General features: G+C 60.2%; 1 protein-coding gene across 2 annotated transcripts in view; it reads right to left on the reverse strand.

Annotated features, from left to right (window-relative positions):
- RXRA (retinoid X receptor alpha) overlaps nt 1-16,915 on the reverse strand; it is a 118,881-nt gene that overhangs the window by 38,044 nt on the left and 63,922 nt on the right. For both annotated transcript variants that reach the window (XM_045374233.2, XM_065529885.1), the window contains exon 2: nt 2,125-2,375. In XM_045374233.2, coding sequence (XP_045230168.1) covers nt 2,125-2,375 — 251 coding nt within the window. The remainder of the gene's footprint in view (nt 1-2,124; nt 2,376-16,915) is intronic.

Here is a 16,915-nt window from a genome sequence, read left to right on the forward strand (position 1 = left end):
CCCCCAGGGAAGGAGCTATGGGGTCTGGGGAACCAGGGCCAAGTCAAGCATGGGCCTCGGACCACGGCAAACTAACTGCGGGTGAGACCCACACACAGCCCAACGGCAGACCGACGCCAACGGCGGCCGGGCAGGGAACGTCTGGGGCAACCCGCGTCTGCTCCTCACCCACACCTACCCCGGGGGCCCTCGCCAGTGTCAAGGGGACCTGCACCACTCACTCCCAAGCAACTTGGCTTCAACAAGCCCCTACTTTGTGCCAGGAGCTGGCTGCACAGGAAACAACAGAGAACGGCCCAGAAGCAGCGCTGAAAAGCTTCCTCACCTAGTGCTGCCGTCCCCTCCCCGAGAAGGGCTCAACAGTGCCGAGGACACCAGGCACCCCTGAGAATTCTGGGAGCACCACTGCCACCCGCAGGGGTAACCTACTGTGCAACAGACCCCTTGGGGTCCAGGGCAGGCGGCAGACCTGGGAGGACCTAGCGAGGGGCATCCTGGGTCCCTGGGACCCAGCAGGTGCTGGCCAGTGAGCCAAGGGACAGGCGGAAGCCAAGTCTTCATCACCCTCTCGCCACAGGGCACCGTGCCGCCGGCAAGAGCAGGGGCAGGGCTGGTGTGCTAAAAATAACACGACCAGGCCTCCCTCGTGCCAGCACCTTGGGCCTGCTGCCTGCTTTCGGAAGGCCGGTGATATGAGAGGGACACGGACAGAGGCCCCAGTTCTTCTGCACACATCCCCCAGAGCAGAGGGGCTTTGATGGGGTTGGCCCAGAAAGCCAGCAAGATTCTCCAGGGAAAAGGAGCTCGGGAGGTCAAGGCTGGCTCTAAACAGGCCCAGGTAGATGGGCAGTAGGCCGGCTCCAGACCCCAAACACAGCCCAGTCCTAGGCCAGGAACAGTCCTGGACTACCTGGGAGGTGGCATGGGGGCTTGGGGCTAGGTGACCATCTGCTGCCTCCTGGCCCCCTCACGTGCAATCCCTTGGGCCTAGTGCCTGCCCTAGGTAAACAGAGGCAGGGCAGCAGGGGGCTTGGGAGTCCACAGGACACATGTGGCACTGTCAGCTGTATGTGGGCAGAGGAGCTGCTAGGCGAGTCCCACCCTGGTGGGCTGTCCTGAGATGGCACCAAAACTCTGCCATGGAACCTTCAGCTACTAGGAACAAAGGGTGAAACCCAAACACAGAAATTCAGAGCGGAAGGAGCACCCCTGCTCATCTGGGGAGCCCCTGGAGAGGGAGAGCCGAGTGGGAGTCTGGGAGGTTCCGGCCGGTCAGGTGGAAATCCACAAGCAACCACCGGGAGCCAGGGGAGGAGGCCCAGCCTCGCCCTCCACCCTCACAGACGGGACACCCCAGGGCTGGGCACAACTCCACGAGAGACACTCGGGGTAAGAAGGAAGAAGGGAAGCACGGACCAGGTCTCCAAGTTCCCCATGACAAGACCCGGACTGTGCCAGGCTCTGCCAGGCACCAGACCTTCCTGATCCAGAAACGGCCCAAAGGGCCAGGCTGAGCTGGAGAAGCGACTGAGCAAACTTCAATTGTGGAAAAGGTCCCCACACCCCACAGACGGTCAGGCGCCCACAGAGCCATGTGGGAGCCAAGACCACAGAGCACCGCTGCCACACTCGGCCACTGCAGGTCCCAGGGCCAGCGTCCCTGAGCGGGGCGCAGCTGCTCTGAGCCCGAACACGCCTTCCCTGGGGGCCCTTTGGCCGGGGTGTGAGCACAGACTTCAGGGGAGGACCCGGGCTATGTGGCCACAGGCTTCTGGGGAAGCAGGCTTAGGCCTGAGAGAGGCCACAGCCTCTCTCTGCTGAGCCCCCCAGTCATGGGAACAAGGAGTCCTGCGTCCTCCAGCATGGGAGGGGGCCACGTGTGCAGAGAACCAGCTGCAAGGCACGTCGGCTGATGATCCAAAGGACCAGGCTCAGCAGTCAGCCCGACCTGGGCTCAAACCCCCATGGCACGCTGCTCCCCGAGGCTCTGTATACTCTGCGTCAAGTCGGGCGACCACAGCACCTACCTCCCAGAGGCCTCAAGATGAGGTGGCTGCCCTGCAGTTGAAGCCACAGCCCCACCCCTGGCCCCACCCCCTCCCCTTGCCCCAGTCCCGCACTCACCTGGGGGCTGCCAGTGCTGAAGCCCAGAGTGGGTGTGGTGGGCACCGACATGGAGTGGGGGCCCATGGGGGAGCTGATGACCGAGAAGGGCGGGCCCATGCCGTTGATGGGGGAGCTCAGGGTGCTGATGGGAGAGTGCAGCTGCCCCGGGGAGCCGATGCCAGGCCCCAGGGACGGGTGCAGCGAGGGCGCAGCCATGGAGCCTCGCCCCGTCGGGGAGGTGAGGGAGGAATTCACCTGGGTGGAGAAATCTGCAAGACAAGAAGCCGCAGGAGACGGGTCAGCGCAGATGACGCCGGGCCTCACCAGGCACTGCCTCCCCAGCTACAGACGCACCCACGGGAAGACCCCGGCACCCTCAGGCGGCCCCGTTGGTCTCGACAGCTCACTGACGCAAACTCACACTCACTAGGGGCCAGGCATGCCCGGAGCTCCCCTCCAAGGCACTGTTCTGCACCTGACCCTGGCTTTAGGCTGGGCCTGCGGCAGACGCAGGAAGAACCCGCTGTGAGTGAGCCCCAGGATGCCTGCCTGGGTCACTCCAACCCTCAGCACTGCAGGCCCCTCCACCTGGGAAAGCAGAGGGAGGAGGGGCTGGTGGGCGGGACTAGTCAGTCAGTCCCTCTGCCCATCTCCACAGGGACCCAAGGTGAAGGTCTGGGAATAATCACGAAAGGCATAAAGCCTGGTGGCTCCGAGAACCTGCCGTGTACCAGGACCTGGTCAGTGCTGAGTGTGGGTGAATTCGTGGATCTGGGAGGTCCACAGTGAGCACTGTGATTCTCCCATTTTACAGATGCGGGAAGCCAGGCCCCGAGTACTCAGAGCTGCCTGTGGCCAAGCCAGGACTGGCAGCGCCTACAGACCCACTGCCATGTCTGTCGCCCTAACCAGCAGGCCACGCTGCCTGGGCCTGCTCAGGTGCCACAGCAGTGTTAGCCCGGGCAGCGGACGCTCAGACCCCTGGCTCCACGCTCTGAGGTCTGTTTGAGGGGACCAGAGGGGAGGAATGGGGCACCTCCCATGTGGGTGGTGGGCTGGACGCTGCTGGGTGGCTTTGCGCCAGGCCTGGGTGTGTGCCAGGAGCAAGAGGGCAGCCCACAGAGGCCACAGGAGAGGCTGAGACCTCCCACACTCCCGCCTTTCATCTCGGATTTCAAAGCCCCGAGCGTGCTTCAGGAGGTGCCCCCCCCCCCGCACCCCGGAGGCTGGCACAGCGGAAAGGAGGCTCCTAGGTGGCGAATCCACTGCCCATGGGCCTGAGCAGACCACTGGGAAATGTCAGAGCCCAACCAAGGCAGCACGGACAGCAGCACGTGCCGGGAGCTGGAGGCACTGCTTGCCTGCCACCACCCTGCCTCCAACGGGCTGGGCACATGGGGCAAGTCACTCTCCCTCTCTGGGCCTCAGCCTTCCCATCTGCAGAATGGCCTCTCGGGCCCTCCGTGCCTTGACCTGCGGCAATCACAGGCACTTCTGAGGAGTCGAGCAGGACCATGAACACACAGAGTGGCTATGACTGAGCCCAAATGCTGCAGGTCAGGGGACACCCCTGGCTGCACCCCTCCACGGCCCCGGGAAGACTTCACCTCCCCGAGCCTCAGAGCAGCCGTGTCCAGGGCACTGGCCCACTCGCTGGGTGCCAGGCTAGAGCGAGAGGAAGCCCTGGGCCAGGCCTCTCACGGGCATCTGCCTCCTGTGCACCCTGCGTCCTGGGGGGACATGGCATGAGTTTTAGGATGCCACCACCACCCGGCAGCATCGGGACTGGGGTCAGTCCTGACCCCATCCAAAGCTGGCACTCTTCCTATCGCACACAGCTCTGCTGCCCCCAGCAGCTGTCCAAGGCCAGCTCAGAGGCAGCAGGAACACAGAGGCTCTGCCACCCTGTGCCCACCCCTGCTCAGGAGCATTTGCCCATTCCTATCCAGTAGCCTCAGGCCTGCCCCACACACCCCCTCTCGCTTCCCTTCCAGGAAGGAAAGTGCAAAAAGGAGGCCTGGATGCCAGATTCAGCCAGCATTGCCCTGATTCAGTCAGCACTGCATGGGCCTGGCTGTCACTAGTGCCCCATTGCACTCGGGGACAGACCCCACCAGCAAATGAGCCTTGCCTGACCCACTGGAAACCTTTATCATTCACAATATTGGGAATAAGCCATTTCATTGAACTAAAAATGCAGACTTAAGGCATTCCAGAACCAGATGTTGGTGGCACCTACTGGCAAAGACGGGTACTGCAAACCAGCCTTATTAGTCATTAAACTCCCGGGAGGAGAACAGGCAAGACCCACATGTAGATGTCAAACACGTGCAGCCCAGAAGTCTCCACATCCAGAATCCTCAGGTGCAGAAGGCCAGAGAGAGAACAGCTAGGGACTGACAAGAGAAGGCAGGCAAAAGAGTGTTTCCAAGACAGACAAACACAAAATCAGTTTGCTCACATAAGTCTATGAAATATCTGCATAACCTGATGTTACTGATTCCCGCAACTCTCAGAGAAGCTACCACCACCGGCCTGTGACAGACAGGGAAACTGAGGCATGGAGAAGGTGTGAGATGAGAACTGCCCCAAAGGCACACTCCCAGAAACCTGCAGCTGCCTCTAGGCCAGGCAACCACTACCATGCCCACCAGGGCACTGCAGGGACCCTGGGAATGCCACACGGCTGCCTCATCGCAGCCCTGCCTCACCCACCTTCAGCTGACCCCTGCCAGAGGAAACTTGAGTCAGCTTCTTCCTTTACCAAGCCTCAGTTTCCTCATCTGTGAAATGCAGACAGGCACACCTACTCAGCAGTGAGTTCTGCTCGGTCCCAAGTCCACACAGGCTGAGCCTGGACCCAGTCTGGGCCCTCCTTATCCAGGTCAACCCAGGGAAGCACTATGCTGACTTCAAGGCAGAAGGGACAAGAAAGCACGACTGTGCACAAATCAGCTTTGCAGGCATCTCCACCGGGCAACCCTGGGAGCATCTGGGAGGAGGCCAGGCCATGCAGGGAGCCCAAACTTCAGCACTGCATTCAGAAGCCGGGCCTTGGAGTGGCCCGACCTGAGGCCCCAGGCACCCCTGGGGACGCCACCCACCTTTCTTCCTGGTCTCTGGGAAGAAGACGGGAATTTTAAGGCCATGGGAGAAGTCACTCCTGGATTCTTTCCGCTTCTCCACCCCACCCCCTGCTCCAGATGTAATCTGGGAAGACTGGGGAGTCAGGGGGACTCTGAATTGGAGGAGGGGACTGGAGGGTTTCTGGGACAGCCTTCCAGGCCACCTCAGGAGCTGAATTATTTAAGCCAGCTGCCCCTGGGCCCCGTTCCCAGCCCTTCCTGTTTACACAGACTCTGTCCACAGCAGACACCTTCCCAGAGCCTGGGTGACAATAGGCTGGGTGTGTTTTCTGGAATCCTCTGGAAAGAGATGCTTTTTGGAGAGGAAGAGAATATTAAAAAAGAAGAGGCAAAAAATGCCTCGACATCCTCTACTCGCAGTGAAGCGCCCCGTGCATGTACGTGCGGGCTCTGTCTCTTCCAGGCCATCTATCCGTCCCCACCCCTGAGAAGTGGTGGCTCCCACAGGCGTTATTCTTAAAACATCCTACTTTGGGGCCGGCGTGATGGCTCACACCTGTAATCCCACCACTTTGGGAGGCTGAGGCGGGTGGATCACCAGAGGTCAGGAGTCCGAGACCAGCCTGGCCAACATGGCAAAATCCCGTCTCTACTAAAAATACAAAAATTAGCCAGGCATGGTGGCGCATGCTTGTAATCCCAACTACTTGGGAGGCTGAGGCAGGAGAACAGCTTGAACTTGGGAAGCGGAGGTTGCGGTGAGCCAAGATCACACCATCACACTCCAGCCTGGGCAACGAAAGCAAAATTCCATCTCAAAAAAAAAAAAAAAAAAAATCCTACTTTGGACTTGCAGGGGTGCTTGTCACCAGCTGGTCTCCACTGGCTTCCATGACCCTCCAGGCGTACCCCCACAACACAGGGACAGCATCAGACACCCAGACCCAACCTGGGAGCCAGCAGACACACAACCCTCCCCGCTCAAGGGAGTGGCAGAGGGGCCTGAGTCGCAAAACTGAATGGCGGGATCCGGGAACCACAGAACCTGAGCCGCACAGGGCCCCACAATCGCACAGCCTCACACCCCTCCCACCCACCATGCCCCCTTAAGGACCACAGGCAATCAGTGTGACTCCGAACTCCAAGCAAGGAGGACTCAGGAAGCCCACAGGGACCTCCAGGGCTAAATGGAAGAGAAGAAAGCAGGCCTTGATCCTGGCAGGGGCAGTGCCAAGCAGCCCTACATGGGCCAGGGCGCCTCACACAGCTACTAGATTTTTATCCTGCACAGAGGAAGTGGTGGAGTGATCGCCCCCTTGGCACAAAACTGACTCTAAAGTGCAGATACCTGGAGCCGGGAACAAAAGCCATGTACCAGAGATGAATGCCCTGGAATGCCCAGCACCCAGGGCAGGCACAGAGCAGCTCCCTGGGCCCTCACATGGCAGATCCTGAGTATCGGGGGCTAAGCGGCAGGTTAAGTAACTTGAACTAAGGAATGTTCTTTGTCTTGACTGCTGCCTAGTAATGGCACAGGCTGCTCCCCGAATTGGAGAATTCCCACCACGGGTGTATGCAGGCACCACTCAGGACCCCAAGGACACTCACATCCCAGAGGGTCTGCTGGAAGTGGGAAGGGACGTCCCTGTTGACCAAAATTCCTAAGCTGCACAGTTCCCTCCAGAACGCTCACCAGCGCCAGGATGCTTCTGCTGCCTGGACCCCAGAGCAGGAAGCCTGGGGAACCCCCACCAACTCCCTTCCGGCCTCTGCCTGGCAGGCGGGGGAGGCAGAGGAGGTGGCAGGAAATGCCAGCCCGACTGTGGTTGGGGCGGGGGCGAGCCCTCAGGACTCCAGCCCCCTCCTGGGCAGCCAGGGAACCTCCGGCTCTGGGAGAGGGGAACTCAAGTCTCCACATCCCTTTGGAATCTGCAGGGCCAATCGTGGCAGGGTCTGAGCAGGCCACAGGCTGGGACCAAGGGATCAGGCCACCTGTTTAGATGAACAACAGAGGACACGCGGACCATCCAATTCGGGGCCCCAGGAAGCCCAGCGGAGGGAAGGACGGTGTTCCAAATGGGGGAGCGTGTGGTGGGGTCCTGTGGGCTCCCTGGTGGGGCATCCAGGACGGTGCAGAGAGAGGGCAGGGTGCCCGGGACAGGGGAGGAGCTCGGCCTGCAGTTGAGGAAACCTACTGGGAAAACCAGCACCCAGATGACGGCCGGTCCTCAGCCTGCCCGCTCCCGGTCTCTGCAACGTCCGTGCAACCCTGTGCCACCTGCCTGGGGACCCCCCTGGAACTGAAACCCCGTGGCAAGCAGCTAGCGAGCCCTCAGAGCTTCCTGGATCGCCCTCCTCCAGCCCCCACCTCCAGAAGTACTGCTTCCCCCGGCCACCCAGGGGAGGGAGAAGGGCAGCGCTAGCGGGCACTGGGATGAGGACGTGGCAGGGACCACGGCGCGTCAAGGTTTGGGGGAAGCTGAAGGTGGTTAGCGTAGGAGGAAGAGGAAGGAAGTGTCCACAAGCCCCAGAGGGTGAGGGGCCCTGAGGAACCAGGGTGGGGCGGGCAGCCGTGCCCAACATAGGTGGTGCCGGCCATGGTGAGAACGGGTTTCTGCTTACCCTTGGGCCCACAGGACCCACTGCTCCCTGATGGACAGACCCTAGGCAACCCCTTAACCTAGATGAGCCTCAGTTTCCCCTTCCGTAAAATGGGCATGCCAACAGCAGAGGCTGTTGAAGATGGGCCCTATGGGCCCTTGGCAGGATGGGCTCTCCACATCTGCTGTGCATCTGTTTCCCGCCACCCCGCAGAGGCAGGCAAACACTCAGGCCTATCACCTCCAGCCCCAGGAGCATGGCCCACTCGTGGCCTCCAGGCCAGGTGTCAGCTTACAGCTCAGGTGGCCCAGGCTGGAATTTCAGCTCTTCTGAGGTTACCCTGCCCTTTCCCCAACCAACACCCCGGCCCCAAATCTCAGCCCCATGTGAGGACAGGCCAGATTGGCCCTCCTGAAGTCAGGAGAGACCCAGGCCTGCCTCCACAGGAGCGTCTGATGGGGGAGCTCCTCGAAGCCAATGTCAAGGGCCCCCATGGGGAGGTCCAGCCCCTCCCTCGGCCAGGCCTATGAAGTCATCCACCTGCAGGAAGCTGGACACGCAGGCCCCTGCTCTGAGCCGGGGTGCCCCAGAACCACCCAGACTCTGAAGGAGAGAGGAGGATGGGGACTGACACACCAAGGCGTCCATCTCCTTCACTGTAGCCCGCACCTGCTCACAAGACCCCCAGGAAGTGGCCCTAAGGACTGCCGGCTCCCGGGTGCCCTGCAGGCCCCCACACAGACCCCTGGCCGGCCTACTCCCTAGCCCTGCCCTACCCAACCTTCCGTGACACACACAGGGATGCCCCAAGGGCCCAGTGAGACAGGCCCTTCCATGATCGGCTCCCCCAGGCTGGCCAGTGGGCCAGGAGGGAAGGGGTGAGAAGGAAGCAGCAGTGGACACAGGAAGCCACGGTGAGGCCAGGCGGGACTCCGCCAAGGGAGGGACAGAGATCTGGGTCTGCCCCAGACACAATGCCACAGTCCTGCCAGCCCCATGGACACATGGGAGCTGAGAGTGACCAGGATTGCAGAGCCAGCACGGACAGGCTCCTGCCAGGACCGAAAGGGGACAGACACTTCTCTGAGAGCCCACAGTGTCCCGGCCTCAGGACCGAGCCCAGCCAGGCCAGGTCGGTCAGGCTCTGGATTCCCGTCCCGCCTCTGCCTCTGTAAGTTTGGTCCCCCAGGTTCCACGTGACCAAGAGACCTTCAAGGACTCTGAATACCAAACCCATCTTTATGATCACCCACCCCTGCACAAACGCGGAGAAAGCAGCATCTTGACTCCCTATCCCCTCACCCAGGAGGAGCCAAACACTGGCCTCTCCCTCCCTGAGCTCCATGGGGCCCCCTGACATTGCCTCCCACCCCTCTGCCCTCCCAGCCCAAGAGGCCCCCATGGCAGGGACCTTGTCCAGTTTCCCCAGTGTAAGATCAGGGACTGGCACAAGGGGAGACTGGGAGACGCAGGGTAGTGAGGGGGCGTGACATTAAGATGAGGGGCCCAGAGGTGCTGCCTGAGACCTCTGGCCCCTGAGGCATGTAGCATACAAGTGCAGCTGGCCAGGCAGCTCAGTCCGCAGGGGAGACGGATCCAAAGGCAGGGGCAGATCTGCAACCCAGACCTACAAGACCCTGCCAGGGCCCTCCCCCAGAGAACTCCACGAGCTGCCAGGGCATGAGAACGAGGAGTAGTGACCCACAAACCTTGACCTTCCCCAAGCCTCAGTCAGGAGACACCAACCTAACACCCTTCAGTCTTGACTGACCTCAAACTCCCAGGGCACTGGCAGTGGCCCCTCATGGAGACAGGCCCCATCAAGGCCCAAAGGGCCTCAGCAAGAAAACCATTCTTGATTATAAAACTTATAATCTATAAGATTATAAGTCTATAGTCTTTATAATCTATAAAACTATAAGACTCAGCTTAGGACGATGTCTGTGAAGGCATCCAACAAGTGTGCAATGACACATCTGCACTGTCACTGCCATCAACATCACTGTTGCCACCAACATCATCACCGTCATCATCACCGCCACCATCACTACGATCGCCATCACCATCATCACCATCATCACCATCACCACTGCCATCATCACCAACATTAACATCACCATCATCACCAGCATCAACATCAACACCATCATCATCACCATCAATACTAACATCACCATCATCACCATCACCAACATTAATATCACCACCATCACCACCACCATATACATCACCACCATCACTACCATCACCACTACCATCATCACCAACACACATTAACATCACCATCATCACCAGCATCAACATCAACACCATCATCATCACCAACATCACTGTCGTCATCACCACCATTACCACCACCACCATCACTATAGTTACCATGACCATCATCAACACCATCATCACCAACATCACTGTCATCATCATCACCACCATTACCACCACCACCATTACTATAGTTACCATGACCATCATCAACATCAACACCATCATCATCACCAACATCACTATCATCATCATCACCACCATTACCACCACCACCATCACTATAGTTACCATGACCATCACCAACACCATCACTGCCACCAACATCACCATCACCACCATCGTCATCATTACAGTCACCATAATCACCACCATCAACATCAACACCATTATCACCATCAATACTAACATCACCATCATCACCACCATCACCAATATCACCACCATTGTTACCACCACCATATACATCACCACCATCACCATCATTGCATCATTGCCACCATCACCACTACCATCATACCATGATGACCATCAACATTAACATCACCATCACCACCACCACCACCATCATTACCTCCATGACTACCATCAACATCACCATCATCACCATCATCACCATCACCATCACCAACATCACCATCACCACCATCACCATCACCAACATCACCAACATCAACACCATCATTACATCATCACCACCATCATCACCATCATTACCACCATGACTACCATCATCATCACCATCACCACCACCATCACCAACATCACCACTATCACCACCACCACCACCACCACCATCAACACCATCACTACATCATCATCACCACCACCATCATCACCATCACTATCAGCTAAGCAAACCCTTGCTCTGATCCACTGTGCAGATGGCAAGCTGAAGCCCAAACAGAGAGGTTGACAAGTTTTGTCACAAGTAGCAAGGGGATGGTGTTTTGGGTCCTCTTGGCCATAGTGAGCAAGTTGAGGGGCAGAAGGAAGAACAAGAAGTGGTGCTCAGGCTGACTGTCACCCTTGCACAGCCCATTCATACAGCCCAGGGGCGCTGAGGTTAGACCTGGTGGTGGCAGGTACAGCTGCAGCCCAGCCACTGGTGAGGGAAGTGGGAAGCATACCCAGGAGGAAGAGGGTGGTCAGGAGGGGGCTCCCCATGAGTAGTCAGCGCCTGCACCGAGGAAGCATTCGAGACAGAGCTGAGAGATGAAGACACCTGCTGACTGGAGCATGAGGGCCAGGGTCTTTGCAGGAACCCCACCCTGTCATGCCTACTCCCCCGAGAAGCCCACCATGGGAGCTGAGGCCACAGGCCCAACCACCACGCCCAGCTGCATTCAACCAAATACGCACGAGCCACCTTTCCCAAGTCTTGCAGCTGTTGCTGCGATCACCCACCAGGCTGGCGGGGCTGCCAGATGCCCATGGTGGCCACTGTCCAGGGATGCCCCAGGCGCTAAGGGGCACACTTAATCTGGGGCCAGGCTGCCTGAAACACCATGGTTCAGAAGAAACAGCCCCAGAGCTGCATCCCCTCCCAAATTCTTCACAGCTTAGAGGCAGATGGGGATGAGGGGGGCACACCTGGGCCAGGCAGCTGGGAGGTGCAGGCCAAACCCTTGCCAGACTCCTGGTCCTCTGTGACCGAGCCTTCTGGTTGTGTCATGCCCCCTTCACCACCCTGTGTGTGCCCCAGTGCTACAGGGAGGAGAGCGCCCAGGCCGCTCATGGCTTCAGGCTGACGGCAGAGCTGGCTGCACCCCTCCCTGCCCGGCTCACCCTGTACTTGGTGCAGTTGCCCCAGACTCTGGCTCAGGAAATGCCAGTTGCCTACTGTCACTTCCCGCTTCCCCATGACTCCAGGGCTTCCCAGGGCAAGGCAGGTTTTTTCTTTTTTTTTTAGGAGAAGCCAAGTGACCACCTGCAGAACTGACTCCTAACAGGGACAAGCAGGCAGGGTCTGTCCCCAGAGGGCTGAGAGGCTGGCAATGACTGGCCAGTAGCTGTGGGACTCGGAGCCCCATGCCAGAGTGCCTGCCCAGGGCCGGGCTCCCAATGCAGCTGCTACTCCTGCACCCACCCGACAGGCACAAACCTCAAGGGATGCCCAACCCCAAGGTGCAGCCCGCATGGCCAGAATGAAGTCCTGAACCCAGGGGCCAGGACCAGGGACCCCAAATCTGAGGCTGGCCCTTTTAAGAGAGCTACAGGGCATCTGATTTTACCCGGAAGCACCCACAGCCCCCCAGCCTAAAGATGGCTGGGGTAAGCGAGAATTCATGTAGCCTCATTAACGGGGTCACCCGCCCATCCCAGGGACCCAGAAGTCAGGAGCGCTTGGACCAGCCAGCGCCAAGGAGGAAGCCAGAGGAGTGCCGTGATGGAAATCGCCCAGCTCCAGGGCCAGGCCTGTCCAGCCACTCTCACTCCACTGGTTCCCAAAAAGGAGCTCCTGCTGTGGGGGTGCAGGGAGGAGGCGGGCTCAGGGCCACCCACCTAGAAAGATGCCAAGAGGCCCTGAAAGAGTCCTGAGAGCTGCTTTCCAGCCACAAAGCTGGAGACACTCAGCAAGCTGACCTGTGCCCCTGCACGGCCATTCCCCGCGAGGCATGGTGAGAGGACCACCCGACTGCCGTCCGGGGCACACGCTAGGAGGGTGGGAGTCAAGCCCCAGTCCTGGCAGAGTCCCCATGGGAGGAAGCGGAGTCACGGAAAGGGCATGATCAAAGGCGTGGGGCCACCAGGAAGCTGGGAGCCCCAATCGCCTGTGTGTGACGTCCTTCCCACCCTCCCCCACTGCAAAATGGAGGCTCTGACACTGGGGCCTGCCCTGCCCACTGCACCAAGCCGGGTGACTCTCACGGCCCCCTGCAAACACACAGACTCCCTCAGGTGATAGAGGAGCTGCTGTAGGCCACAGCTCCCACAGCTCAAACACCTACTGCAGGTGCACGCCAGGCCGACATTTCATTACACAGCTCACAGAAGTGTGACAACGGGGAGAAGCATCTCCTGCACCTGTCCTGCAGGGGAGGAACTGGGGCTCAAGGAGACAAGATGCTTCCAAGCCCAGAACAAGAGCTGCCGGGCCAAGGCCTGGAGCTCTGGCCTTCTGAAGCCTCAGTCCACCCCTTGGCCACCCCTCGACCACCAGGGTGGCCAGACACAGCAGACGCCCATGAGCCCTGAGAGTTCCAGCAATGACGCCCACCTTGGAGGACAGGCACCAGCCCGGGGACTTGGCAGGACGCTCACCTCTCCGGGGCCAGGCAGGGGCTCCTGGGCACCGCAGCCTCCCTTCCAGGCCGTACCCCTGAACTGTCTCTGGCACCTCCACAGGGCCAGACCTTCGAGGAGGGTGAGTGGGAAGCAGGGGAATTCCTGGAGAAACCCCGCCTGCCCCACAGCCCGCCTGTGCGGCGAGGGGGCCCCCAGCCTGTGGGCTCCTCGGGGTAGTTTCCCTTCAACAGGAAAATAAATGATTCTTGTTTCATTTTGAGCCATGTGTCTCTTGGTGGCTCAGAGGCCCCACCACCACCGCCAGCAGCTCTGTCGTGGAACGGCCGGGCTTTCCACCCTCAGGGCGGCTCTCCTCTCCACTCTCATGTGCACGGCCACTTGGCTCAGAAACACACCTGCAGACCCTCAGGTCCCACCTGTGGTGGAGCGTGGCCAGCTCCACGCTGGAGGCCGACACGATGGTTCCGTCGGGGACTCTGGAAAGATCAGGGCAGAGGACGCTCCCCCAGGCAGGAACTCCCCCAGGCCGGCCTCTCTGGGGGATGTCCCTGGTCCTCCCATGGCCGATGGAGCAGCACCACTTGCAGATATGGTTAGAGCAGGCAGGGCACAGCCGCTGGGGCCGTGCGATGGACAGAGTCCGGGCAGGGAGTCCCCGAAGGACACAGCACCTGCTCAGCACCCAAGGCTGGCATGGGGGCCCTCTCCGGCTGGTCCCGACCTTCCAAGAACCCCCTCCACACCCAGGCCCACCCTAGCACGCTGCGTCCTCCCCACAGAAGAGGCTTGCCACCCACACACCCTAGCCGGGTGCCTGTCATGTGCAGGGGCCCAACTGGCGGGGCATCTGCAGACTGGGGACAGGGCCTCACCCATGAGACAGACCAAGAATAGGACGTCAGCCCACTGAGCAGGACTTCCCCCATCACAGCCCTGGCATGGGCGCCCTCCCTGCCTCTGCCACCCCCAGGGCCAGGGCTATGGTGGAGCTCACCCGCACCAGCCCAGAGGCTCAACTGCACCCAGACTTGCCTCTTCCAAGCTCAGCCTCGGCGCGTCCCTCCTGCCCCACAGAAACTTGCTGAGGGCCCGGGTCAGGCTCGTCACCACTCTGGGCGAAACAAACCAGCCCGTGGCCACAGACGCCACAGGTTGAGCCTCAGAAACCTCCCTCCTGGCTGCCGTGCCTGCTGTGAAGGGCCTGGCCCCCCACCCACTGTCCCAGGCTAGGGGCTTTGGACCTTGGGAGTGTAATGGGGAGCCCTGGGAACTTCTGGCAGTGACAGAGTGGACATCCTGACAAGTGACCCACGGAGGGGACGGCAATGGAGAGGAGGGTGTGCTGAGCTGGCTTTAGCCTGGCCTGGGCTAGGTCTCAACTTGGCCACTGCTAGGGGGGCCCAGGCCCCCACCCACTGTGTGCCAGACTCCCCCTCCCCTTCCCTTAAGCCCAGGGAGAGGGGAGTGGGCTCCACCCTGCACCAAGGAGATGCCGACCCAGGAGGCTGAGAGGAAATCCTGCCAGGGAATCCAGGCAAGTGCAGGCCCCGGCCCTCTGTCCCCAGGACGGCCACTCCCATCCTCACCAAGGCTCTGACCCAAGGCCTCACTGTGTCCCTTTCCCAATCACACCAATCGGCACGTATCAGGGTACTGTGGCAGCAGGAGGGGACGAGCTGCTGGGCTCAGTGTCTTCCCTTTTCTCCCAAGCACCTGCCTCGCTTGGGCTGTCTGGGGTGATGGTGAAGGCGCGTTCCCAGCCTGACTCTGGGAGCCCAAGGTGTTTTGAAAGCCCCAGCCTCTTGCAGCAGAGAACTCCGATTTCTGTTTCGGAGGTGACACTGGGGAGTTTGAATTCAGATCCCTTTGACAACTCTTCCTGGAGGGCAGGAAGCGCTCATAGGACTCTTATCTCTGCGCCCCGTGGTGACCACAGACAGGCCGCTTCAGCCCTTGGCTTTGGTGTACTCATCTGTAAAGTGGGCGCAGAAAGAATTTTCTGCGCAGAAATTTCTGCGGACGTGAGGGTGAACAGGTGGCAGGCAGCGTCTCTGCTCCTCAGCGCCCAGCCCCAAGAACCCGAGACGGGGCTGCAGCCAGCGTGCACAGCAACTCCGAGCCTAGCCAGCAGCCCCCAGGGGCCTCGGTGGGAAGGGGAGGGAGGGACAGGCCGGCGGCAGCTATGGAGTCTCTCTCCAGACTCCGGGTGACCCCATCCACAGAGCGTCTCTCACAGGAATGTCCACCAGCCCCTGCACAGGCAAAGTCAGGCATGGCCAAGTCCAGACCTAGCCCAGGCCAGGCTAAGGCCAGCTCAGCACACCCTCTCAACCACTGTCCCCTCCACTGGTCACCTGGCAGAATGTCCACTCTGTCACCACCAGAACTTCCCAGGGCTCCCTATTACACCCCCAAAATCCAAAGCCCCAGGCCTAGGACAGAGGCACCCAAGCCCTGGCCCCCCTAGCCCTCTGGGGCTAGCCCTCTGCTGTCCCAGGGCTCCCCATTACACCCCCAAAGTCCAAAGCCCCCGGCCCGAGACAGAGGCACCCAAGCCCTGGCCCCCTAACCCCCTGGGGCCGGCCCTCTGCTGTCCCTGTCCAGCACCCTTCCCAGCCTGCTTGGCCTCACCAACCTCCACTTCTCTGAATCCCACGAGCAACCCCCAGGCGGTGACCAAAACCAGCGTCCACGTGTGCGGGGAACCCAACAAAACTGCATTTCCACCATTTTCTCCCCTCGTGACAAATCCGGGAAAACAGGTTCCGTGCAATGGGAACGACGTGCACTCTGCGCCATCCAGAGGGGCAGGGGACGGGAGCGACAGGACGGGCCACGTGGCGGACATGACTCTCCAAGGAGGACCCAGGAGACCAAATCCCTCCTTGGAGGACCAGAGCTTGGCAGGGAGGTGAGAAGACCCAGCTTAGGGGATGAGGTAGAGAAGACACAGGCCTGAGGCCACCCTGCCTCCTCAGCAGGTCACCGGGTACTCAGCCCTTTGGGGCATCCAGCAGGAAGAAGGGGAGCCAGAAATGTGCCTTCCAGGGCTTCTGATCCCCATACAGTCCGTCCAGCAGCAGCCCCCGCCAAGCAGGGAGGGGCTCCATCCCTCCAGAGAACGCACAGCCTCCAGACACCCGGAAACCCTCAGCATCTGCCCCAGGGCACCCGGCTGTCACCTGGCTCATGAGGAGGAGGGGGCAGAGGAAGGACAGTGGAGGATGACCCCCCTCCTCACCCAGGTGCAGGAAGACCAGGGAAAGGGGCCGGGAAAGCCCGATGCGCCCAGAATGGCGGCCACCAACTCCAAAAGCTAAAACCTCCCCGCGCCTGACTCACAGGAGAGGCTCTTACTCAGGGCCTTTCACTCAGCTTCACACACAACACTAAGCTGATGCTTTAGATGACTCCCCAGAGGATAAGCAGTCAGACAGAGGTAACCGTGGGAGAAAGAACCACCACCACGAGGCCATGGGGAAAGGTGTACGAATCAAAGTCCAGCAGCCAAAACTACAACAGACCCTGGGTCCCACTCCTGCACCCGACCGGAACAACATCCCAAGTCATCCCCAGGAGAGACAGTAAATGTGCTTCGGGAGATGCTGAGA

This window comes from Macaca fascicularis, chromosome 15 (genome assembly GCF_037993035.2).
Source record: "Macaca fascicularis isolate 582-1 chromosome 15, T2T-MFA8v1.1".
Lineage (NCBI taxonomy): Eukaryota > Metazoa > Chordata > Mammalia > Primates > Cercopithecidae > Macaca > Macaca fascicularis.